General features: G+C 38.8%; 1 protein-coding gene across 2 annotated transcripts in view; it reads left to right on the top strand.

Annotated features, from left to right (window-relative positions):
- The first annotated feature begins 7,463 nt into the window (after window positions 1-7,463).
- FANCI (FA complementation group I) overlaps window positions 7,464-27,589 on the top strand; it is a 73,837-nt gene continuing 53,711 nt past the window's right edge. For both annotated transcript variants that reach the window (XM_060159075.1, XM_060159066.1), the window contains exons 1-7: window positions 7,464-7,562; window positions 13,501-13,573; window positions 24,146-24,276; window positions 24,718-24,874; window positions 24,954-25,011; window positions 26,670-26,711; window positions 27,039-27,162. In XM_060159075.1, the coding sequence (XP_060015058.1) occupies window positions 7,479-7,562; window positions 13,501-13,573; window positions 24,146-24,276; window positions 24,718-24,874; window positions 24,954-25,011; window positions 26,670-26,711; window positions 27,039-27,162 (669 nt within the window). In that variant the 5' untranslated portion in view covers window positions 7,464-7,478. The remainder of the gene's footprint in view (window positions 7,563-13,500; window positions 13,574-24,145; window positions 24,277-24,717; window positions 24,875-24,953; window positions 25,012-26,669; window positions 26,712-27,038; window positions 27,163-27,589) is intronic.

The raw sequence follows: 27,589 nt of genomic DNA, 5'->3' as shown, positions 1-27,589 counted from the left end.
CCCATGTCCCCTGCATTGGCAGGTGGATTCTTAACCACAGCGCCACCAGCGAAGTCCCCAAGGGGCCAATTTTTAAGGATTACTTTCCACCCTACTTCCCCTTTCCCAAGTCCTCTTCCTGTCTTCCAGGCAGGCTTCTGAGAAACAAGAGAGGGAGCAGGGTAATGGAACTAAACTTTTTGTTTGTTTGTTTGTTGTTGTTGTTTTGAACTTTTAATCTTCAAATGACTGCTGATTCACAGGAAGTTTCAAAAGCAGTAATGTAGTTTTAAGTCAAAATTTTCATTTTGAAATTTAACATTTCATTGAAATAATTTAAAAACCTATTTTTCTAAGGATGTGTTCATAATTTTGCACCCATTTAACAAATATCTGAAGCACCCACTGTGTGCCACTTTTCCAGACCCTGGGATTACAAATGGTGAGCTGTTAAACCTCTACCTTAAACCCTACTAAGTCGGAATTTCTTCAGGATGGAGTCAGATGGTTCTTCTTAACAATCCTGTGACCTGCCCACGTAGTAGGATCTATTTTTTAATCTTAATCATTTCTAAGTATACACTTCAGTAGCATTAAGTACATTCACATCATTGAGAAACAGATATCCAGAACTTTTTCATCTTACAAAACTGAAACTCTATACCTATTAAACAAGAGCTCCCCAATTCACCTTCTCCCCAGCCCCTGGCAACCACCATTCTACTTTTTGTTTCTTGGAGTTTGAATCCTTTAGATACCTCATGTGAGTGGAATCATACAGTATTTGTCTTTTTGTGACTGGCTTATTTCACTTAACATAATGTCCTTCGGTATCATCTATGTTGTAGCATGTGAAGGGATTTCATTCCTTTTTAAGGCTGAATAGTATTCCACTGTATGGATACACCACATTCTGTTTATCCGTTCGTCTGCCCATGGATGTTTGGGTTGTCTCCACCTTTTCACTATTATGAATAATGCTTCCCTGAATATGGGTGTACAGATATCTGATTAAGATCCTGATTTCAATTCTTTTGTATACACACTCTGAAGTGGGATTGCCGGAGGGAGCTGAAACTATTTTTTTTTAATTCAAAAAATACTTTATTGGTAAAAGATACTAAACATCTGAAACTTCAGTGACTTGTAATCTTTTTGCAATAGTAACATCAACACGGATCACCAGAACTACATTATTAAGTGCTCCTAAACACTAGGCTCCTTATACATGCTACCTTGATTATTCTCTCAAGCAATGCCGCCCTTAAACCCAGGCAACTGGAGTGCTTGGACTGGGTGGGTGCCTCAATAGCTCCCTTCCTAGATGATGAGGAGTCCAAGAAACTTGGAGTGTGAATGCACTGAAGCCCACGTGCCCTCCTTTAGACCATGCTTGGGGTACCTTCTCAAACATCCCCAAGCTCAGTTCCTCGGCCTATACAGGCTCCTTCCTAAGTCCACCCTCCCCAGAGTGGACCTGCTAGTGTGCACAGCATAGTCAAGGGTAGCCAAGGGCAGCTTTAGAGGAGAGACATGGTGTGGATTTTCAGGCTGGGTGTCCACATGCAGGCATATGAAGCCCTTCACACTGCAGGATAGAGTGGGGAATGATAGGGGGCCTCCATTTGTACTTTTCTCTGGACTCCTGCAAATACCAGTAGCTATAATATTATTATCCAAACATGAGCTACTGACAAGGTCTGAAGAACATTTGATTCCAGTGTTGTAAACCTGTTTTTAACGGGCTGTGTTTTCTAGAATCAGTGTATCACTAGCTGACCAGTGTATGGAGTCTAGTCAGTTGAAGCAGATTGGTAAGATTTGCTGCTTAGTAAGGAAGCTTGCACCAGTGTGAAAAACATTGTTATGAATCTAAGTCTGTTCTCTTCCTTTGCATATGTACCACCCATTAGCACTAATGGAAAATACAGATGATACATTCATGCAACAAGGGGAGGCAAGACCCCCTGCCGCAATTGTCAACGCCAGCGGGTAGATGCTCACACAGGCAATGCAATAAGTGCACCTGGGATGCAAAAATGGAAGTTCAAAAAGGCAAATGAGCCCTTTTGAGCTACACAAATTCATGGCTGCCTGGCTCAGTCCCAGAAGCAGCCTGGAAGGGTGGTTTTGTGGGGAGAAGATGAGGTAAAGTCATCTGATTCCTTGGCAAGCTAAAGGATTCCTCTCAGGAATAATCTTCCAACCCCGCTGCTGTGTTTTAGCCAAATATCACAGCTTAATATTGGGCCAGAAATGTGGTAGAAGTAAAAAGTACTTAAGTAGTGTCATAGGCTTCCCTGGTGGCACAGTGGTTGGGAGTCTGCCTGCCAGTGCAGGGAACGCGGGTTCGAGCCCTGGTCTGGGAGGATCCCTCATGCCGTGGAGCAGCTGGGCCCGTGTGCCGCAACTACTGAGACTGTGCTCTAGAGCCTGTGAGCCACAACTACTGAGCCTGCATGCCACAGCTGCTGAGGCCCGCCTGCCTAGAGTCTGTGCTCTGCAACGGGGTAGGCCACCGCAGTGAGAGGCCTGCACGCTGCAGCGAGGAGTGGCCTCCACTTGCTGCAGCTGGAGGGGCCTGTGTGCAACAACGAAGACCCAGCACAACCCAAAATAAATAAATAAATAAATTTATTTTAAAAAAAGAAGCGTCATAAACAAGTAGCAGACCTAGGCACCTGAGAGGCATCATTCTCTTCCAGCCGCTACGTTTCTTCCAGAACTGGCCAAATAGATCCATCCTACCCCTGGGAACTGGGAGACAGGCTCCAGACTGAATGCCCCCTGATCTTAGCATTCCTTCACATGCCATCCCATGGTCTCACATTTGGCAAGTCCAAATCTGAAGGCTTCATCATCAACTCAAACTTTCATCCTTCCCTGTGTGTCAGTCAACTGGCAGTATCACCAGGGTGCACCCAGTCACTCAAACCTGAATATTCCTCAAACCCCTCCCACCTCTCCCCAAGGTTGGGCCACCACCACCTATGTCCAGGACAACTTAAAGCCTCCTAAGGGGTCTTGCCTTCAACTTTCCTCACCTCCATCATCTTTTTTTTTTTTTTTTGGCTGCATTGGGTCTTCATTGCTGTGCATGGGCTTTCTCTAGTTGCAGCGAGCGGGGGCTACTTTTTGTTGTGGGGGCTTCTCTTATTGTGGAGCACAGGCTCTAGGTGCGTGGGCTTCAGTAGTTGCAGCACACAGGCTCAATAGTTGTGGCACGGGGCTCTAGGGCACACGGGCTTCAGTAGTTGTGGATTGCAGGCTCTAGAGCGCAGGCTCAGTAGCTGTGGTGCATGAGTTGAGTTGCCCCACAGCATGTGGGATCTTCCTGCACCAGGGATCGAACCCCGTGTCCCCTGCATTGTCAGGCGGATTCTTAACCACTGCACCACCAGGGAAATCCCCACCATCTCTTTTAAATAACCTCTGCAGCACTCACCTGTCAGAAATATTGTTCTACAAAGTGAATACAATCACGCCCTTCCACTTCAGCTGTTCCCCACTTGCTCCTGATGTGAAAAAGATTAACAAGCCCCTGCTTTCCCACCCCCACCCGAAGCACCTGCACCTCCCGAACCAGCCAGACGCTGGATTGCTTGTTGCTGTCAGGCCCTTTGCACAAGCTGCCCGTTCAACGTAGTACAGGTTCTCGAAACTCTCCTCCATTTCTCTTTGCTCTACTATCAGTTGTTCATTTAAGAAATATTTACTGAGCATTTACTGCTTTGCCAGGCTTTGTGCTAAATGCTGAGATTTTGTATGCAATAAGCCCCCTGGCCACATGAGGCTTACATTTTAGGGCTGTCGACTGAAAGAAAAGTGCATAACCTACAAGTTGTGAGTTAAGCTTTATCCAGGTACCTTACTGAGGACTATAGCCCAGGAGACAGCCTCTGAGATAGCTTTGAGGACCTGCTCTGAAGAGTTAAGGGAGGAGCCAGGATATATATGAGTTTTAGGGGGTTTTTTTTTTGGGGAGGGAGATCCGTGTAATCAAAGATCAAGATTACTGATCACAAAAAACAGATATTTCAAGTTAATGACTTAAGTGCTTTCCTATGTATGGGAAGATGCAAGAATCTGGGTTCATTGAAACTTTTCCTTAGATATGCATCTTAACTATCCAAGGATCCTTACATCCAAAGCACAAAATGTTTCCTGTTTTTCTCCACCCTGAGCTCCCCTCAGGCACACTGAGGCCAACGACTGCAGTTGCTACAGCCTTGATCCCTATAGAAATGGAATGGCAGGCAACCCTTTTTTCCTTTACAGGAGTTACACCTCCACTGGCACAAGGAGTAGAACACCTTCCTGCGCCTTCCAGGCACTTCCAATGCAAAGACCTCTACAGCTATCACTAGATTCATCCCCTTTCTCACTGACCCTTTCCCCAAGAGTACACAAGAAGGCCTTAACTGGTCAAGGCACCGTGGTGGCCACACCCAGGCCACACTGCCCTGGCTCACTCTGCGGTCCCGAATTGGAGTTCTAAGGCTGCCCCCCCCACAGTGAGTGGGATCGTCCCAGGAGTTTCCCCCTCCCTTCTGCCTTAATGGTACGCCCCATGCGCGTGCTCCCGGGCGGCGGAAGTGAGCTGCGGGAGGCGGGAGCCGCTGCTCCCGGTAACGGAAGTTCGGCGGCGTTGGGTTGAGCGCACTTTTTGGAAGCTTTTGGAGGAGGTGAGGCTGAGGCGACCGTCCGGAGGGGCTTCGCGCGTTGCAGGGGCGGTGGGACTCAGCCCCGGGGAGGTAGCGGGTCTGGGAGGACAGGAGGACCCCACTTCCATTGTGACGTTCTGGCGTTTTCCTTGGCTTGGAAGGGTCGATGTGCCCTGCCGTCTGCCTCCGCGTTGGTTGGCCCTCCCTGCTCCCCGGGCGTGCTACACTCTCGGCCCTCCTGTTAAATTCTTCCTCTCCATCAGCGCTTAGCTCTTACGTCTGAGAAATTTCTCTAAACCTGTTTCGCCTTTTTAGCTCGGTCACAGCGCACATCACCAGCTGTCTCATTTTATAGTTTCCCTATTTGTGTTTACTTTTTGCTCTCTGAGGAGCCCCGGCGCAAGACCCGCGGCATTTCACTTCTGTGGTGCGTCACTAACCTCAGGGCCTCTTGACAAAGAATCTGCAGCCACCTATCTGTTACTCATCTCTGGTTTTAGGAAGAATTTAGCAAATGTACCTGCTGAAATAGAAAGAGTTCAGCATCTTCCCCTTAGGGCTGGACGTCTCTTTTAGTCGGTATACCTTGTTTGCATCCTCTACTGCCACCCAGCCCCTAACAGAGGGTAGCAGGTAAAAGCATGGGATTTGGGGTCCGGAGCTGGACAGACTCGGATTTCAGTTCTGCTTCTACCCTTACTAGCCTTCTAACTTTGGGGATTTGGGGAAATTCCTTAATCTCTCTGAATCCCAAAAGATCTTTATCTAAATTGGGAGTAATAACACAGACCTCATAAGGTTGGTGTGAGGATCAAATTAATGAGTGTAAAGTGCTGGGCCCAGGGTCTTGCCCATTGTAGCGATTCAGTCATTCATTTGTTCAGCAGATATTTATTGGGCACCTTTTATGAGCTAGATACTGTGCTAAGTACTGGAGGTTCAGTGTTAAACAAAACCAGACACGTTCCCCTGCACTCCTGGAGTTTGAAGTGGAGTGGGAGGTGTAGCTCTTAAGCTAATAATTACAAATGTAATGTTAAAAGTGTGGTGATGGTGAGAGAGATTACAGTTGCCTTGAAAGAATGTAATAGGGGAGTGTTTAATCTAGACTGAACTTCTAAGGAAGTGTGGATTGAGCTGAGATCTGAAGAATTTGTAGGAATTAACAATAAAAGATTGGCAAGCAGCAGATGAAAGGAGGGGTATTTGTATAAGTTCAGACAAAATCATGTGTAAGGGTCTGTGGCGAGAGGAACTTGGGGGTTTGAAGGACTGAAAACAATTCAGTGTGCCTGGAGAATAGAGTGAGGAAGGGGAGTTAGCATGGACCAGACCTTTTTATCCTGAATTCAGGATTTTGGACTGATACGAGAGTAATGGAAAGCCACTGAAGAGTTTTAAGTTAAGGATGGAGATTGAGGGAGGATAAGTCACATAATCTGGTTTGTGTTTCAAAAACATTATTTTAGCTGCTGTGTGGGGGACAAGTTAGGAAACTATGCAGTAGTTCAGGTGAGAGATGATGGTGCCTTTGGAGTAATGTGGAGGTAGTGGATCTCAGAGAGAAGTAGACTTGAGAGATGTTTTAGGGGGGTAACATCATCAGGACGTGGTAGTGGATGTGGAGGATGAAGGTGAAGTGGTTAAGAATGTTGCAGGTTTTTGGTTTCAGCAGCTGAGTGGATGATGGTACAATTTATGGAGATTGGAAACACGAAGAAATGCAGGAGGAGGAGCAGGTCTTCTTTCCATCAGTGTGCATTTCCCCCTTCCCATAATACTCCCATAGCTACACACTAACTCCTGTCTGTCTAATGTGCTTCCATTTCACCCTTTCCTTTCTACTCCCCAGAGTCACCACCCTAAGACAGGCCTTTGTCACTACCACTAAAATAGCCCCCAGTAGCCTCTTAGCCTCTGTTCTTCCTCCTTACTCCCTCCCTGCTTTAATCTGCACATTGATGCCAGATTCAGTTTCCTCAAACACTGTTTCAATCTTGTCAGATTATCTTTTACTACAGAAATTTTTGTTGCCATCTATTATTTACAGAATAAAATCTGAATTCCTTAACCTGGCTTTTAAGAGCTTGCGCAGTTTAGTCCCACCCTTTCTTTCTAGCTTTCCTACTCACTACTCCCCTACTTGAACCCTCTACTACTCATTTTCCCCAAATAAAATTTTCAGATTCTCTTATGAATGCCTTTGTTCATGATACTCTCCTTCCCAATAATGTATACCATGTGGTTATCTTGACTGTCTAAAGTTAATCTTTAAGTTCCAGTTTAAGCTTTCCTCTGCTGGGAAGGCTTCTTGATGTTTGAACACACATTTATTTCTTAGCCTTGTTAACTTCTCATTTGTTTTTACACCATTTAATTGGTATAAATGCATTTACAGTGCTGTTGATTTATTCATTTATCAAGTGTTACTTTATTATATGTTATAATATTCTTGTGTATGTGTCAATAATAATTTATTATATATTTGCTATACTGTTAAATGATAGCTTTGTTCTGGGCAGCATACTGGGTAGATGCTTAAAAAAAATGATAAAAATGTGGCTTGGAATTAGGAAACAACTTGATTAGACTACAACTTTCTAATAAGGAAATTCCAGGGAATTCTCAAGATTATTTTGGTTTGGATAAGAATCACCTACTCATACTAGTTGGTAATCCTTAGCCTGTTGAGTACCCACTGTGTACGTAGTCTATAATATGTATGAAATACTCAGTTAACAGGTAGAGAAGGGGAAAAAAATCAAACTTGTTTCCTTCTGGAAGTTTCATCCAGCTCTGACATTTTCCCTTTCCAGTTTCTTGATATGTGCAACAATGGACCAGAAAATTTTATCTCTAGCAGCAGAAAAAACAGCAGACAGACTGCAAAAATTTCTTCAAACCCTGAAAGAAGATGATGTGAGTATTAGGAAGGATGTTCTGCCAAAAGCAAATGTCAAGCATGATAACAAATTCAAGGGACATGTTAGAAAAATTAATTCTGCCACTTCATCTATCCCCCACTCTCCTTAGGAGACAAGGATTTATTTGGTAACAACTCATAGATACAAAGAAATGGGAGAGAGGAAGAGATATGCACAACTTAAGGGCATTTGTGTACATTTATACAACTGTATTTGTTTGTTTATTGATTGATTGCTGCAACGTGCAGCATGCGGGATCTTAGTTCCCTGACCAGGGATCAAACCGATGTCCCCTGAAGTGGAAGCGTGAAGTCTTAACTGCTGGACCACCAGGGAAATCCCTACAACTGTATAATATTTAAATGACATTTATGCAACCGTATAAGCAAATTAGTACACTTTTTAGTTCTTAGAAGAATCCTATTTGAAAGCAATATCCAGACTGTAGTTATTGATGTGAGACATTAGATTTGCCTGTTGATGCTTCATTTATATTTTTCCCTAAAGAAGATAAGTTCATAAGTAGTAAGATATTTTGAAATTATTAGGAAAAGTGAAAAACAACCAATTTACATTGTGTCTTCACTATAAGTATATGATTATAAAATGGGACAATAATTACCTTCTATGTTAGGCTTTCTAATCTTTTTCTCCTGATATACTTCTCCTTATTCCATTATAAATGATCCCAGCTTATTCAGATCCCTACATGGAAAATAATCCCTCCTTAAAATTAACCTTAAACATTAGTATATATGTATAGACAAATTAAGACTTTGAGTATTATTATTATTTTTTAAATTTCTTTAATGTTACATCTATTTATTTTTGGCTGCATTGGGTCTTCATTGCTGCGCGTGGGCTTTCTCTAGCTGTGGTGAGCAGGGGCTATTCTTTTTTGTTTTGTTTTGTTTTGTTTTGCGGTAAGCGGGCCTCTCACTGTTGTGGCCTCTCCCGTTGCGGAGCACAGGCTCCGGACGCACAGGCCCAGCGGCCATGGCTCACGGGCCTAGCTGCTCCGCGGCACGTGGGATCTTCCCGGACCGGGGCACAAACCTGTGTCCCCTGCGTCGGCAGGCAGACTCTCAACCACTGCGCCACCAGGGAAGCCCTGGGGGGCTACTCTTTGTTGCGGTGCACGGGCTTCTCATTGCAGTGGCTTCTCTTGTTGCGGAGCACGGGCTTTAGGCGCGCGGGCTCGGTAGCTGTGGCTCACAGGCTCTAGAGCACAGGCTCAGTAGTTGTGGCGCATGGACTTAGTTGCTCCACAGCATGTGGGATCTTCCTGGACCAGGGATCAAACCCACGTCCCCTGCATTGGCAGGCAGATTCTTAACCACTGCGCCACCAGGGAAGCCCCGAGTGTTATGTTTTTAAGGAACTTTTTATGTGCTAGTTTTTGTGGTCATTGAAGCTAGGCGAATCTTAATCTTTGTTACCTTATGCTAACTGGGAATTGATACAGGGATGTGCTCTGATTTTTTTTTTCTTTGAAATTATCCAGAAATTGCTTTTTGTGGCACTTTTTAAGACAGCCTTTGCATGAGTTGAGAGTTGAATCATCCTATAGACAAGTTACAATTTGGTTGAAACCTGCTTTCTATTTATTTATTTACTTAGAATTTTTATCTTACCTGCTTCCAAAAGGAATTTGAGGAGGCTTTAACATTACACTATAAAATAAGTAAAAAATAAGAATTAGAACAAAACCCATGATAGATGCTATGAATTACTTCTCTGATTCATGCTTATCACAAAAAGAATTCCTATCTTGGTTTTTGTGAGGATGAAATGAGATGCTGTATGCATCTAACATCTAATAGACCCTCAATAGGCATCCAGTAGACGCTGAATAAACATTAGAAAAGGTCCTTCAGCTCTTCCTATTTTAAGTTTCTTCGCCAACATGAACACAGTCCTCTGAATATTTCTGTTTTGTTAACATTACCTTTAAAAGTTTTGTACCTCAGATTGAACACAGGGCTCCACATGTGTTCTACCACTAGAGTAGAGGGGCACTAATATTTCCCTAATTCTTCCATTAATGCAGAGTCAACTTTTTGGCAGCAATATCATATTATTGTCTCATTGCTCTTACAAGCAACTAAAAACCCCAAGTCATTTTTGCATATAGGCTAAATTTCCTTCATCTCCGAACTTCAATAGTTAGTTCTTAGAACCCACATTAAAATTTTTATTTTAAATCTGTTACTTATCTTTTTAGATTAATTTGATTTCACTCCATCAAGATCTTCTTCTTGTATCCTGATTCTGTTGACCATTGTATTAATCATCATTTTATATCCTCTATAAATTTGATAAGCATTCCAGCAATATATGCATTCAGTCCATTTGATAAAAATGTCCATAGAAGATGTGCTTAAGAGTAAAAAATTATAAAACACATAAAGCAAGTCCATGACAAGGAAGACTGACATATCCAGCAGTGGGAAAATTTACATTCAAAGATTTAGAGAGAATAGAGGAATCTAAAAGGGACTGCTAGAATAAAAGTAGAAGTTAATAAAGTGGAGAACAGTAGATCAAATTAATACATAAAAATCCTGGTTCTTTGAAAAATAGACAAAACTATTAACTAATCAAGAAAACAATGGAGTAAGCACAGATATACTAAATAAGAAATGACATGGGGGAAATAACTATTCATATAGAGAAAAATCTCAAAAATTACTAAGAGACTACTCTATATATCTACTACAAATAAATTTGAAAATGTAGATGCAATGGATAATTTCTTAGGAACATACAGTTTAATTAAATTGACCCAATTTGAGATGGAAAGCTTAACCAGATCAATTTCTATAAAAGAAAAACAGAGTTATCAAACAATTACTTGACACAAAAATACCAGGTCCAGAAGTTTCATAGGAAACGTCTACCAAATCTTTAGAGATCAGAGGTAAGAGATAGTCCCGATGCCACATAAATTGTTTTAGAGTATATATAATACATAAGGAAAAATGTGCATATATAAGGAAAACTTCCAAGTGCTTTTTATAAAGTATAACATTGATACCCCAAACCTGATAAAGACAGCTTGAAGGGGCTTCTGTTGGTCAAATTTGAACATTGAAATAGTCAAGTTCAGTTATGAATTATAAACCACTGAAAAATATAGAAATTTGTGAGTCCGTATTGATGATAAATGATGAGGAGGGCTCTTGCTTACCACAGTTAGAAAATCATCATTTGGCAACCATCATGATAAAGATTGGATCAGGCAGGAAGCATCAGTGGATGCTAAATCCAGGAAGAATTTTTTAACTCTTTGTTTTGAGTTGATTTTAGACTTACAGAAAAGTTGTAAAAATAATAGAGTTTCCATCTATCCCTCTCTGTTGGTGTCTCTTTTTTTCTTTACATTTTCTCCCTGGATGATCTTACATGTTCTCACTGAGCTCCACTTTGGCATGTTCAGTTATTGATTTGACATCTCCACTTGGGTATCTTAAGAGTAACAGTTCTGAGCACCACATCAGATCTGCTGAATCAAAAACTGCAGGTGGAGTTCTCTGTTTTAACAAGCCCTCTGGATGATTTAGATGCTTGCTTAATCCGAAATTTTCACCATATCTGTAAATGGTGCCACCATCTACCCAGTTAGTTGCTTAAGCCAGAAATTTGAGTCCTCCTTGATTTCTTCTTTTCCTTCATCACCACACCCATTTCACGTCTAAAGCATGAGGAAGTCTGTCTTAGTCCATTCAGGCTGCTGTAACAAAATACAGTAGACTGGGTGACTTATAACAACAAACATTTATTTCTCATAGTTCTGGAGACTGGAAATCCTAGATGATGGTGCCAGTGTGGTCGAGTGAGGGCCCTCTTCTGGGTTGCAGACTTCGCATTATACCCTCATATGGTAGAAGCTGCCTGGGGGCTCTGTGGGATCTCTTACAAGAGCACTAATCCCATTCATGGGAGTTCCACCCTCATACCTAATCACCTCCCAAAGGCCCCACCTCCAAATACCATAACATTGGATATTAGGATTCTAACGCGTGAATTTTGTGGGGAAATAAACATTCAGACCATAGCGAAGTCCTACTGATCAAGCTCTCATATCTTCAGTCTACGGATCTTCCCCAAATTTTGATGGGGTTACATCCCAATAAACCCATTTTAAGTTGAAAATATTCTAAGTCGGAAATGCATTTAATACACCTAACCTACCAAACATCCTAGCTTAGCCTAGCCTTACCTTAAACGTGCCAAGAATGCTTACATTAGCCTACAGTTGGGCAAAATCATCTAACACAAAGCCCATTTTACAATAAAGTGTTGAATATCTCATGTAATTTATTGAATACTGTACTGAAAGTGAAAAACAGAATGGTTGCGTGGGTACAGAATGGTGTATCAGTTGTTTATCCTTGTGATCCTGCAGCTGATTGCTAGCCCAGGAAAAGATAAAAATTCGAAATACAGTATCTACTGAATGCCTATCACTTTTGCCCCATTGTAAAGTTGAAAAATTGTAAGTTGAACTGTTATAAGTTCGGGGCCATCTGTACTTTTCTTCAACTTACAAAGTACTACAAACTGAGTACCTTAAACAATAGACAGTTATTTTTAAAGTTCTAGGAACTAGAAGTCCAGGATCACGGTGTTGGCATTGTTGGTTCCTGCTGAGGGCTGTGATCATCTGTTCCGTGCGTCTTGCCTAGCTTCTGGTGGTTTGCTGACAATCTTTAGCATTCCTTGCCTTGTGTCACCCATGGTCTCTGCCTTCACTTTCACATGGCATTCTCGCTGTGTGTGTGTTTCTGTCCAAATTTCCCCTTTTTCTAAGGACATTAGTCATACTGGATTAGGGCCTACCCATATGACCTCAGCTTAACTGTTTACACCTACAATGACCCTATTTCCAAATAAGATCACATTCTGAGATGCTGGGGGTTAGAGCTTAAACATGAATTTTGGAGGGGGACACAGTTCAACTCAGGACATCTCCCCTGCTATTACCTTGCTGTAGGCCACTATCATCTCTCATTTGATCACTGATAACAATCTCCTAACAGATGTCCCTATTTCACTCTTAAACCCTCCCACAACCTATTTTCTACAAAAGGAATAAGACTGATTTTTTTTTTTAAAAAAAATCTATATATCACTCTCCTCTTTTCTTGTTAGTTACTTCTGTTGCACTTAGAGAAAATCTAAGCTTCCTATCATGGCCTACAAGGTTCTTATTATCTGGTTCTTGCCCATCTCTCCAAATTCATCTTGTGCCACTCTCTTCTTACTACTCTTCAGTCAAATTGGTCTTTTTTTTTTTTCAGGCCATCCAATATGCCAAACTCCTTGCTCCCTCAGGGCCTTTGCACATAACAATACCTTTATCTGAAGTGTTCTTCTTTCCTCCCTTTGCATAACTAGCTCTTTCTCATTCTCCAAGTCTCTAGAAATGTCACCTACCTCAGAGAAGCTTTCTCCCTGACTACCCTAGCTGAAGTTGCTTCCCTTTCCTCAATTATTGTCTCAGTCTTTTGTTTCTGTTACAAATTTTTTTTCTGATTTTTTTTCTTGTCGTCCTTTTCCCTCCTGCTCTACTGTAAACTGAGTCAGATTATCATGTTCATCCTTGTATCCCTAATGCCTAGGAAGAAGAACATGTTCAAAGAGTATTTGCTGAATGAATGTATATTCCCAAGAACATAGCTTGATACCTAGTGCTGATTAAATACTTAATAAACGTTTGTAGAATGAATGTATGAAGAAATTTCAGTCTTGACAGCCCAGCATCATGTTAAGATCTACCCTGCTATATGTAAATAAATATGTTATTTGTGATACCTGGAGTCTCTGAAGGATATGAACTTGACAGATGTGTGTTTTTCATACCGGGAGTTTAGGTCATTCAGGTAGGGAAATTGTTGCCAGGGACTTGTAGCTTTTTCTTTTCTTTGCAGCTGGCTAATCTCCTTCAGAATCAGGCAGTGAAAGGAAAAGCTGCTGGAGCACTCCTGAGAGCCATCTTCAAAGGTAATAATAATGCCACTTCTATCTCTCTGGATTCATTGGTATATTTGTTTACTTTGGGTGCATATTGCTACTTTTCTTACTGTTTGATGCCCCACTGAGACTTTTCTGTTTTGGGGATTTTACAGAATCAACTAAAGCAGCAGTCTCCTGTCTTGTGGACATAAATAATTTTGCTATAGGGGGTTGAAGTGGCTACCTGAGATTGGATTGCTGGTTTTGGAGCCTGTAAAGGATGCATGTCATAAAATCCGCTTTGATTTATTTGTGCTTTTAAAATTGTGGAGAAGAGGACTTCCCTGGTGGTCCAGCGGTTAAGACTCCGTGCTTGCACTGCAGGCGGCACAGGTTCTATCCCTGGTCGGGGAAGTTCCGCAGGCCCTGCGGTGTAGCCAAAAAAAAAAATTGTGGAGAAGAGAGCAGCAATGTTTAATAGTTAATCTGTGCTTAACAAAAGAGGCTAGGGTGCTCTGAGTTTTAATGAAATGGAGTATCTTAGGTGACTTACGTAGAGATTCTTCATTCCCAGAGGGGCATATTTTTATTCCATATCTTGAACAAGGGCCAGTTCTACATTGTTGCTGGTTGTGACTCATAGTTGTTTTATAAATTGTAGTAGAATAAAATTCTACAAGCAAAAATTAAAAGTCGCTTCACACTCTTAGCAGGTAATTTTAACTTGGTTTATTTTTCTTACCCCCTCGAGTAAATTGTGTCTCTCCTTGCAAGGGTTCAAAAACACATCTTCCTATGCATGAAAAAAAATTTTTTTTAACATCTTTATTGGAGTATAATTACTTTACAATGGTGTGTTAGTTTCTGCTTTCTAACAAAGTGAATCAGTTATACATATGTTCCCATATCTCTTCCCTCTTGCATCTCCCTCCCTCCCACCCTCCCTATCCCACCCCTCTAGGTGGCCACAAAGCACCGAGCTGATCTCCCTGTGCTATGCGGCTGCTTCCCACTAGCTATCTGTTTTACGTTTGGTAGTGTATATATGTCCATGCCACTTTCTCACTTTGTCACAGCTTACCCTTCCCCCTCCCCATATCCTCAAGTCCATTCTCTAGTAGGTCTGTGTCTTTATTCCTGTCTTACCCCTAGATTCTTTGTGACTTTTTTTTTTCTTAGATTCCATATATATGTGTTAGCATACGGTATTTGTCTTTCTCTTTCTGACTTACTTCACTCTGTATGACAGACTCTAGGTCCATCCACCTCACTACAAATAACTCAAATTTCGTTTCTTTTTATGGCTGAGTAATATTCCATTGTATATATGTGCCACATCTTTACCCATTCATCCGATGATGGACATTTAGGTTGCTTCCATCTCCTGGCTATTGTAAATAGAGCTGCAGTGAACATTTTGGTACATGACTCTTTCTGAATTATGGTTTTCTCAGGGTATATGCCCAGTAGTGGGATTGCTGGGTCATATGGTAGTTCTATTTGTAGTTTTTTAAGGAACCTCCATACTGTTCTCCATAGTGGCTGTACTAATTCACATTCCCACCAGCAGTGCAAGAGTGTTCCCTTTTCTCCACACCCTCTCCAGCATTTATTGTTTGTAGATTTTGTTTGTTTGTTTGTTTTTGTTTTGTTTTATTTTGTGGTACGTGGGCCTCTCACTGTTGTGGCCTCTCATTGCGGAGCAACAGGCTCCGGACGCGCAGGCTCAGTGGCCATGGCTCACAGGTGCAGCCGCTCCGCGGCATGTGGGATCCTCCCGGACCGGGGCACAAACCCGCATGCCCTGCATCGGCAGGCGGACTCTCAACCACTGCGCCACCAGGGAAGCCCCATGTTTGTAGATTTTTTGATGATGGCCATTCTGACCAGTGTGAGGTGATACCTCATTGTAGTTTTGATTTGCATTTCTCTAATGATTAATGATGTTGAGCATTCTTTGATGTGTTTGTTGGCAATCTGTATATCTTCTTTGGAGAAATGTCTATTTAGGTCTTCTGCCCATTTTTGGATTGGGTTGTGTCTTTTTGTTACTGAGCTGCGTGAGCTGCTTGTAAATTTTGGAGATTAATCCTTTGTCAGTTGCTTCATTTGCAAATATTTTCTCCCATTCTGAGGGTTGTCTTTTGGTCTTTTTTATGGTTTCCTTTGCTGTGCAAAAGCTTTTAAGTTTCATTAGGTCCCATTTGTTTATTTTTGTTTTTATTTCCATTTCTCTACGAGGTAAAAATTTTTTTAATTGGTTAAAAATTGGAAACTTGCTAAATGACTGTTTTGTAGAAATATCAGAGAAAAGGAAATAATGAAAGATCAAAAGCAGCTGTCTATACATGCTAAGTGACAGTAATAAGAATAAGTGGAAGAAATAAGAGTAATTTCTTTCTTGGGTAGACATACCTGGAACAGATTATCATGGCTCCCACTTTTGTAAATAACCTTATTTTTACCTTATATAAAAACATAGATTTGGAAATCCTAGTTTAAAAGTATCATGAATTACCAAGTATATATGGACACTACCTCATAACCATTTTAATCCTGTTAAATCAATGGTGTAAACCAGTAGTTAGCTAATGATGACATTTTAGAAAATTGAGATATAATCCACATACTAAAAAATTCACCCTTTTAAAGTGTACATTTTTTGTTGAGATATAATTGACATTGTACAATTCACCACTTAAAATAATGCATTTCAGTGGCTTTTAGTATATTCACAGAGTTGCACACCTATCACCACAATTTCAAGAATTTTTATTACCCCTAAAAGAAACTTTGCATCCCTTAGCTGTTGCTTCCCTAAACTTCTGTTCCGCGCCAGCCCTAAGAAACCACTCATCTACTTTCTGTCTATAGGTTTGCCTATTCTGGATATTTCATATACGTGGAATCATACAATATGTGGTCCTTTGTGACTGGCTTTCACTTACCATAAGGTTACTAAGATTCATCCATGTTGTAGTCTGTATCAGTATTTCATTCCTTTTTATTGGTGAATAATATTCCATTTTATGAATATATCATACTTGTCCATTCATGAGTTGGTGGACAATTAGGTTGTCTACACTTTTGAGCAATTATGAATACTGCTACAAGTTTTTGTGTAGACATATTTTCATTTCTCTTTAGTAAATAAGAGTAGAATTGCTGGATCATACGGTAACTCCATGTTTAACTGTTTGGGGACTGCCAAACTGTTTTCCAAAGCTGCTACATCATTTTACATTCCCACCGGTACTGAAATAAGGATGCCCATTTCCCACATCCTCTGTCAACGCTTGTTATTGCCTTTTTCATTCTAGCCATTCTAGTGAGTGTGAAGTGGTATCTCACTGTGGGTTTGATTTTCATTTCCCTGATGGCTAATGATGTTGCGTATCTTTTCTTGTGCTTACTGGCCATTTGTATATCTTCTTTGGAGAAATGTCTATTCAAATCCTTTGACCTTTTAAAAATTGGGTTGTCTTTTTATTACTGAGTTCTAATATTACTTTAAATATTCTGGATACACGTCCCTTATTAGATATATGATTCACAAAATTTTTCTCCCATTCTGGTTGTCTTTGCACTTTTTTGATGGTATCCTTTGATGCACAAAATTTTAAATTTTGATGCCTAATACTTAATTTTTTTGTAGCTTGCTCTTTTAGTTTTATATCTAAGAGGTCATTGCTTAATCCAAAGTCACAAAGATTTATACCTGTGTTTTCTTTTCAAAGTTTTATAGCTTTAGCTTTTAAATTTAGATTTTTGATCCATTTTTGTATATGGTGTGAGGTAGGAGTCCAGCTTCATCTTTCCCCATTTTCAATAGCACCCTTATTGAAAATCAATTGCCCATAAATGTGATGGTTTCTTTTTGGACTCACAGTTGTATTCCGTTGATCTAGGTGTCTCTCCTTATGTCAGTACCACACTGTCCTGATTAGAATAGCTTTGTAGTAAGCTTTAAAATTGGGAAGTGTGAGTCCTCTAACTTTTTTTTTTTTTTTTTTAGGATTAGTTTGGATATTCTGGGTTCCTTGACTTTCCATATGACAAGATTAGCTTGTCAATTTCTGCAAGAATGGAAGCTGGGGTTTTGGTAGTGATTTTGTTGACTCTGTATATGAATTTGAAAAGTATTGCTATCTTAATATGTCTTCCATTAATGAACATGGAATATCTTTCCATTTGCTTAGGTCCTCTTTCATTTCTTTCAACAGTATTTTGTACTTTTCAGAGTACAAGTCTTACACTACTTTTATTAATTTATTCCTGAGTATTTTATTCTTTTTGGTGTGATTGTAAATGGGATTGTTTTCTTAATTTAATGTTCTCAGTGTTCATTGCTAGTGTATAGAAATGCAATAGACTTTTGTATATTGATCTCATATCTTGCTACCTTCCTGTACTTGTTTATTAGCGCTAGTAGTTTCTTCTTTGTGGATTCCTTATAAACAAGATTATGTCATCTGTGAATAGATACTTTATTTCTATTTCAATCTAGATGCCTTTTGTTATTTTTCTTACCTAATTACCCCAGTTGGAATCTTCAGTAGAATAGAACTGGTGAGAGTAAACATCCTTCTCTTGTTCCTGATCTCAGGGAAATCTTTCAGTTTTATATTATTGAGTGTGATGTTAGCTGTGGGTTTTTCATGGATGCCCTTTATCAGGTTAAGGAAGTTCCCTTCTATTCTTAGTATGTTGAGTGTTTTTTATCATGAAAAGGTATTGGAATTTTCAAATGCTTTTTCTGTGTCTACTGAGGTGATCATGTGGTGTTTATCCTTTACTCTATTTCTATGGTATATTATATTGATTTTCATACATTGAACCACTCTTGTATTCTTGGGTTAAATCCAATTTGGTTATAGAGTATAATCCTTTTTAAAATGTTGCTGGGTTCAGTTTGCTAGTATTTTGTTGAGGATTTTTGCATCTGTAGTCACAAGGGATACTGTTCATAGTTTTCTTAGGATGTCTTTGTCTGGTTTAGGTATGAAGATAATAGTGGCCTTGTAGAATGAGTTGGGAAATGTTTCCTCCTCTTCTTTTTTTTCGAAGAGTTTGTGAAGGGTTGCAGTTAATTCTTTATATGTTTCGTGAGTTCACCAAGGAAGCCATCTGGTTTTGGGCTTTTCTTTGTAGAAGAGTTTTGATTGCTAATTCAGTCTCTTTATTTATAGGTCTGTTGTGGTTTTCTATTGTCTTTTTTAGTCAGCTTTGATACTTTGTGTCTTTATAACAATTTATCCATTTCATATAAGTTTTGTAATTTATTGGTATACAGTTATTCATTGTATTACCTTATTCTTTTATTTCTGTAAGACTGGTAGTAATGCCCCTCTTTCATTCCTGATTTTAGTAATTTGATTCTTCTCCCTTTTTTTCTTGGTCAGTCTGAAGATTTTTCAATTTTGTTGATCTTTTCAAAGAATAAGCTTTGGTTTTCTTGATTTTTCTCTATTCTTCTATTCTCTTTTATTTATGTCTGATTTTACTTTTATATTCTTTTCACTTGCTTTGAGTTTAGTTTCCTCTTTTTATAATTTCTTATGGTGGAAGATTGGGTTATTGATTTGAGATCTTATTTTTTAATATAGGTATTTACAACTATAGATTTCGTTCTAAGCACTACTTTAGCTGTATCCAATAGCTTTTGGAATATTGTGTTTTTGTTTTCATTCATCTCAAGGTATTTTTCTAATTTCTCTGTGCTTTCTTCTTTGACCCATTGGTATTTAAGATTATGTTAATTTCCACATATTTGTGAATTTTCCAGATTCCTTCTGTTATTGATTTCTAGTTTCATTCCACTGTGGTCACAGAAAATAAATGATATGACTATAATCCTTTTAAATTTATTGAGAATTTTTTTATGGCCTAATGTGTGGTTTATCCTGGAGAATGCTCCATGTGCACTTGTGAAGAATGTGTCTTCTGTTGTTGTGTGTAGTGTTCTATATATATGTTTGTTAGATCTGGTGTGTTCAAGTCTATTTCCTTGTTGATCTTCTAATTGTTGTTCTGTTGATTATTGGAAGTGGTGTGTTGAAGTCTCCAACTATTGTTGAATTGTCTATTTCACCCTTCAGTTCTGTTAGTTTTTGCTTTGTGTATTTTGGAACTCTTTTGTTAGGTGCTTATATGTTTATAATTGTTATGCCTTGATTCTTTTATCATTATAAAATGCCCTTTTTTGTCTTTAATAGTAATTTTTGTCTTAAAGTCTACTTTTTTCTGTTATTTTTAGAGCTACTTCAGCCCTCTTTGGTTATGGTTTTCATGGTATATCTTTTCTAAACAATTTGTATCTTTGAATCTAAATTGTGTCTCTGATTGACAGCACATAATTGGATTTTTAAAAATCTGTTCTGCCAATCTTTGCCCTTTTTAAAAATAAATCTATTTATTTTTGGCTGCGTTGGGTCTTCGTTGCTGTGCGCAGGCTTTCTCTAGTTGCAGTGAGCAGGGGCTACTCTTCGTTTTGCACGGGTTTCTCATTGTGGTGGCTTCTCTTGTTGTGGAGCATGGGCCTTAGGCGCACGGGCTTCAGTAGTTGTGGCTCGTGGGCTTAGTTGCTCTGCGGCATGTGGGATCTTCCCGGACCAGGGATTGAACCCATGTCCCCTGCACTGGCAAGCAGCTTCTTAACCACTGCTCCACCAGAGAAGTCCCAATCTTTGCCTTTTGATTCGAGTATCTTATACCTTTACATTTACCATAATTGCTAAAAAAGGAGGATTGATATCTGCTGTTTTGCTGTTTGTTTTCTTTACATCGTGTCTTTTTGTTCCTCTGTTAATACCTTGTGTGTTATATGTTAAGTAGGTGTTTTCTAGTGTACCATTTTAATTCCTTTGTAATCTTTTTCACTATTTTTTTCAGTTACTTTCTTAGTGCTTGCCTTGGCGATTAGAACTGACATCTTAACACATTATTGACCAGAGACATATCAATACATTTTTAGGGAGTGCTACAAATTAACATCACCATGAGAAGTTGTTAGAGCTTGAAATTGATCAAGGGTTCATTATACAACTTATGATTGTCATTATCATTCACATTTTGCTCCGTTTGGTTTTTGCTTCAATCTTGTGTATATTATAAATGTAAAATTTTCAAAAGTGACACATCATGAAATTTTGAGTGAAAAATTTTTTGGTGAGTTTTATGCAGATACTTTCTCTGATTGTCTAAGTGGCATATATACTAGTGTCTCAGAAGATGATAGTTCTTCAGAATATAATTCTGATTCAGACGATGTGAGTATTAGACCAACAAAGAGACAAAAAACCTTAGTGATTGATTCTGATACAGAAAGTGAAAATGAAATTCATGGTGCAGGAGAATGCTCCTTTGCTTCTACAGAAGAGTGGCTTGAAGACAACATTTTACAAAAATTAGAAGACTTTACAGGTGTGTCAGGTCTAACTATTGAATGTAATAACACACAAAGTGTTAGTGAAATAACAGAATTAATTTTTTGGCCAGCCAAAATAAAAGTCACCGGCCACATGCATTAGTTTCTGCAAAAATTCCCCTGGGCAATAATGAGTTAATTTATAACAATCTAGTTCAGATTAATACCAGCTTAGATTTAATAGTTATAAAACTTTGCTCTACATATAGCTTCATTCTCCCCCTTCCTCCTTTGTGCTACTATTGTCCTATAAATTACATCTTTACACATTTATTCACACCAATGCAGATTTATAATTGTTGTTTTATGCAGGTGTCTTATAAATCAGGAGAAAAAATAATTACAAAGTACATTTATACTGTCTTTAATATTTTCCTATGTAGTTACCTTTACTGATGTTCTCTGTTTCACGTGGATTCAAATTCTGTCTGGTGTCCTTTCATTCCAGCCTGAAAGACTCCCTTTAGCATTAGGGCAGGTCTTCTGGCAGCAAATTCTCTTTTGTTTATCTGGGAAAGTCTTAATTTCTCCATTTTGGAGGGGTAGTTTTTCTGGCTATAGAGTTCTTGGTTGACAGTTTTAGAGGGATAGTTTTTCTGGCTGTTGAGTTCTTTCAGTACTTTGACTATGTTATCCCATTTCCTTCTGCCCTTCAGTGATTTTTTAAAATGAGAAATCAGGTGTTAATCGTATTGAGTACTCCTTTTACCAGATGAGTTGCTTCTCTCTTGTTGCTTTCAATATTCTCTTCTTGTCTTTAACTTTTTTATTTAACTGTACAGTTCAGTGGCACTAAATGCAATAATTGCTCTATCTAGAACTTCCAGTATTATGTTGAATAGAAGTGGAAAAAGTGGGCATCCTTGTATTTTTCCTATCTTACGGAAAAGTTTTCAATCTTCACTTATTGGATATGATGTTAAGTGTGGGTTTTTCACATATGGTTTTTTTTATGATGAGGCATCTTTGATTTTGATAGTTTGCTATGGTATGTCTAAATGTGGATCTCTTGGGTTTATCCTGTTTGGAGTTCTTTGAGCTTCTTGAATGTGGGTTTTGTTTGTTTGCTTTGTTTTTCTGGCTGCACTGTGCAGCTTGTGGGATAGTTCCCCGACCAGGGATTGAACCTGGGCCCTTGGCAGTGAAAGCCCAGAGTCCTAACCTCTGGACTGCCAGGGAATTCACTGAATGTGTAGATGTGTTCTCATTAAAATTGGGAAGTTTTTGGCCATTACTTCTTTTTTCTCCTTTCTCTCTTTCCTTTCCTTCTGGGACTTTCAGTATGTCTATGTTGGTATTCATGATGGGATCCCGCAGGTCTCTGAAGCTCTGATCATTTTTCTTCTTTTTCTTTCTGTCTCTGAGACTGGATAATCTCAATTGCTCTATGTTCAAGTTCTCTGATTCTTTCTTCTGCCAGATCAGATCTCCTGTTGAGCCCCTCTAGTGGATTCTTCAGTTCAATTATTGTACTTTTTAATTCCAGAATTTTTGTTTGGTTCTTTTTTATAATTTCTATCTCTTTATTGATATTCTCTATTTGGTGAGACATCATTCTTATATTTTCCTTTAGTTCTTTAGACATGGTTTCCTTTTGTTCTTTGAACATATTAAAAATAGCTGATTTCAGTCTTTGTCTAGTAAATCTAATATCTGGGTGCTCTCAGGGACGGTTTCTATTGATTCCTTTTTTTCCTGTGTATGGACCATGCTCTTGTTTCCCTGTATGTCTTTTATTTTTTTGTTCCTGAAAACTGGACATTTTAAATGATATTTTGTGGGAATTCTGGAAATCAGATACCATCCCCCTCCCCCAGATCTGTTGTTGCTGTTGTGGTGTTGCTTTTGTTTTTATAGTTGTTCTTCTGAACTAATTTTGTGAAATATGTATTGTTTGTTGTGTATGGGCACTGTTTTATGTGGCCACTGAAGTCTCTGTTTGGTTAGCTTTGTGGTCAGCTAATGATTTGGCAAAGATTTCCTTTAAAATGCCTGGAACCAGTGAGTTTCCCAGCCTTTGCTGGGGGACCCTGTGCATGTCAGGTGCACACCTTCAGTTCTCAGGCAGATAGCTTATAACTCCTTCTTAGCCCTTCTGCTTGTGTAGAGCCTCAGGATCATCCAGAGGTGAGAGATTAGGGTCCTCTTGGGTGTTGCCTGGCCATACACACAGCCCTTTCCATGTGCACAACCCTAAGTATTTTCATGGCTTCCTAGGTTCCTAGGAATATGTCAGAATGTTTCAGAGTCCCCTCTGCACCTTTCTCCAGGCTTATATTTTAAGTTCTTTGGTCAGCTTGTTGCATGTCCAACTGTTATTGCTATCCAGGCAGCTGAAAAAGTAATCACTTGCAACTGGTTTAGACAAATGCCCCTGGTAAAAGATTGCACTGGGCAAGTTCTAAGTCAGGTCAAGTAAAGACAAGTCTTGCGAGTGAAAATTTCTAGGGAATAGCCAGACAGGTCAAATAATGACAGTTATCTGGGAACTGGGCTTTGGTGGAGCTCCAGTCATATTCTGTCCCCTCCAGAGGCTGCTAGACTGATGGCTTGTACCATGAGTGTGAACTGTTGGTTTTAAAGACTACTGGACTGGTGGGGGGTAGGGGTTAGAAGGTGGAATGAGGGCATATTGAAACACAACAGAGCTTGTTATTCTCACTTAGATTCAGCTGTTTATCTTAAATAAACTCTCCCTGGATTGTTGCAAGTCTGGTTAATTTCCAGAATCCTGAACAAGTTGGTTTTCACTATTTTTGTTAGTGTTCTAGTTGCTTTTATGGAGGAGAGCATTTTCCAAGGTCTTTATTACTCTACATTCCTGCTGACATCAATCAGTGATGATGTTTTGAAGTGAAGTATGTTAAAGGCACTTAATTTGGGTTACTGGATCCCAGAAAAGCTCTAAAGTATATTAGAAGGTGTTCCTTCTTCTGCACTATACAATTATTTAAAAAAATTAATGACATGGGTGGAAGTAGAAAAGGTAATGTTTCAGTTTTCTGTCTAAATTAAATACTTTTTCAAAGCTCCTAAATATTGCTGTTCTAAACACCATAGTAGTAAGTAGTTTGATAATTCTATTTCTATATTCAACTACAAAGCTGTTTGTTTTTCCTGTTTACCCTTCAACCTTGTAAGAATTCTGCCTTTTTTCTTTCTTTGTTTCTGTACCACCTGTTTAAAACAATAAGGTTTCCCCTGTTCTGAGGAAGCTGGAGCTCTTAGGAGACTTAAGATATACAGTTGTTGTGTCAAATTGTTGGAATCGGGGGATTTGCAGAAAGAAGTAGCATCTGAAATCATAGGATTACTAATGCTGGAGGTGAGATGGAAAACAAAAACTTTTTTGGTTTTGGGTGGGTTTTGGGGGGTTTGTAATTTGTTGAGGGAGGGAAAACTTAAGTGTGCCAAACCTACCATAGCTCCTATTTATGAATAAGAACTACTGTTATAAAACAAAATAGTTGATGGATGAGCCATAAACCATTTAGATGTTTACGTTACATTTCTGGTATCATGGACATGTATCTCTTTGAAGAGTTGGCGTATTTGAAAACATCAGGGAACTGGTGGAAGATCCTGATCTATGAAATCCTTTACAATTATGTTTATACCAGAGCAGAATGATTCCCTGAATCACTTATAGGACCAGTTCTAGGTTTCAATGCCAATTCTATTAATTCAACAAAAGAGTATTTCTTAGAAAGAGATATCAAACATTTAGATTTCTGCTTAACATTTTTTTAATCCCATCAACTTCTAGGTTCACAATTTTCCAGGAGCATTATTGGTTGAATTAGCCAGTGAGTTTGTTGATGCTGTCAAACAGGGCAACCTAACGAATGGAAAATCTTTGGAGCTATTACCCATCATTTTCACTGCCCTTGCTACCAAAAAGGAAAATCTAGCTTATGGAAAAGGTAATTTTCTTCCAATCTTAGTGGCTTTTACTCTCTTCACTGAATTAAATTTATTCCTCAGTATATTTTGCATTTCTAGGTGAACTAAGTGGGGAAGAATGTAAGAAGCAGTTGATTAACACCCTCTGTTCTGGCAGGTGAGTCTTATTAATGTGTAGAACTTTCTCAGGACTACAAGTGACCAAAAAAAGAATTATCATTTATTTTAGGAATTTATACCACTCAAGTTTTTAGTCCATTTTGGTTTATGGTCTACCACTATAAAACCATTTAGTCTGTGATGAATTTTTGAGAGAGATTATTTACTGTATTCTCTGTTCTAAGACTATACATATAGTTTCTATTTACTTGACTCTCCATCTTAACACAGCAGTTTATCCCTATAGCAGTATTTGGAGTCCCAAGGTCCTTAAGGCTGGAAAGTCACCCTACCACTATCTTTTATATTTTTTTGAGGGAGTGAGATGTATAAGTGATGTATCTTTAAACCAGAAATATGAGAATCTACCCTAAGGAGAAATTGCAACATATAAGAAAATCTTCATACATGAACATTTCAACACAGAAATTTGTGACCAACTTAAGCATACAATAATGGAGATATGTAAGTTATGGTATGTAAGCTATGTATCAATAAGTTAAGGTAGAGCCATTCCATGTAACTTATAGCCATTAAAAATGAAGTATATAAAGACATACATCAAAGATGAAAAATTCTTACTATATATATATTATATATATATATATCTGTGTGTGTATATTTATAGTAAGAAATCCTTAATATATATATATTTTTTAATTAATTATTTTTGGCTACATTGGGTCTTTGTTGCTGTGTGTGGGCTTTCTCTAGTTGTGGTGAGCAGGGGCTACTCTTTGTTGCGGTGTGCGGGCTTCTCATTGCAGTGGCTTCTCTTGTTGCGGAGCAAGGGCTATAGGCACGCAGGCTTCAGTAGTTGTGGCTCGCAGGCTCTAGAGCACAGGCTCAGGAGTTGCGGCGCACGGGCTTAGTTGCTCTGCAGCATGTGGGATCTTCCCGGACCAGGGCTCGAACCCATGTCCCCTGCATTGGCAGGCGGATTCCTAACTTCTGCGCCACCAGGGAAGTCTATTACAGAAATAATTTTAGGCATGAATCAGCACATGTATATTTATCCATTTGTTTGTTTTTAATTACACAAAAGAGTTTATTCATTACATTGTAATATACCTTTGATTTTTCATTTAACACATGTTCATGTCAGCATATACCACTTTACATCATTCTTTTTAATAGTTCCATAGTATTCTAATATTTGGCTAGTGTCCAATTGTTAGATTATTTGTTTTTTGCCAATAAATAATATTTGGCTATTTGGTTTTTTGCTATTATAAAAAGTGTTGGAATTAACATCCTTATATGTCTAGGTGACCTTTTATAAGCATGTACATGGGATATATTTCTAATAGTAAGTTGGGTGGGTCTTTGGTTATGTGCATTTTTAAAGTTGATAAGTAGTATTGCCAGCTTGTCTTCCCAGGATTATATCAGTGTACATCCCCTAAAACGGTATGTTAAGTACTTGTTTCCCAAAATCTCACCAGCACTGAATATCATCAGAGTTTGATTTTGCCAGTCTGATAGGTTAAAAGCTGTTATTTCATTGTTTTAAATGTCATTTCTTTGATTTTGTTTCCCAGTGGTACCAAATCAAACTTGAAATGGCCCTAATTTTTTCCTCCTTACTAATTTTACAAAGTAATATGTAAATAAGTTTAAATGACATAAACTTCCTTTGTCAATTTCTTTAATCAGATGGGATCATCAATATGTAATCCAGCTCACCTCCATGTTCAAGTAAGCCTCATCATTCCCTTTTCTTTTTATATCCTGCTATGAGAACTTACCTACTAGAAACTGAAATGTAGCAAGGTCAAATACCACTGTTCCCTAAATAAGAGTATCGGTACCTCTGTTTTCTGTTACAGAATTTACCCCCACTCTTTTTTGCTTTGATTTCTTATTTAAAGTATAACTTTATGATTTTTTTTCCCAAGATAACTGCTTAGGTAAGGTTGTTGGTCCCCTTTAAGCTTCTGCATTAGAGAAAAATCAAAAGAGGTAGTTATAGTATTCTAATATCTCCCAAATTAGGCTCTGATCTTTAGAATCTTTGATCCACAGGGATGTCCCTCTGACTGCAGAAGAGGTGGAAATTGTGGTGGAAAAAGTGTTGACGATGTTCTCCAAATTGAATCTTCAAGAAATACCACCCTTGGTCTATCAGCTTCTGGTTCTCTCCTCAAAGGTATAAATGAAAAATTTGCTTTTTTTTTTAACTCTGGTGAAATGCCCAGTTAGTACCATTCAGCTTATTCATACTCTTGTTTTATATACTAGGGCATAGATGCTTTTATTTCATGTATGATGATTTGATCTAGTAAAAAGGTCATGGCCCTCAACCAAAGTAAACATACATTATCTCTTGTAGTACCACATTTTGTGTGTGTGTGGTAGTAAAAGGGATAAAGATTTCAGAAAGGGTGGACTATAGGCCCCTTAAAATCTGATGTTAAGATGTATTTCAAACTCAATTTCAACATGAAAGTGTTCTATAAATTCTTAGTGTGACTCTAGGTTATAATTTATTTAAATTCATACTTGAAAATCCTTCAAGCTGAAAAGAACTTTAAGTTCAACTTGCCCTTTATGGAGAGACCTTACTTATTTTGTAT

This window comes from Lagenorhynchus albirostris, chromosome 1 (assembly GCF_949774975.1).
Source record: "Lagenorhynchus albirostris chromosome 1, mLagAlb1.1, whole genome shotgun sequence".
NCBI lineage: Eukaryota > Metazoa > Chordata > Mammalia > Artiodactyla > Delphinidae > Lagenorhynchus > Lagenorhynchus albirostris.
The sequence above is the reverse complement of the archived record's forward strand: the minus strand, read 5'-3'. Positions and strand labels throughout refer to the sequence as shown.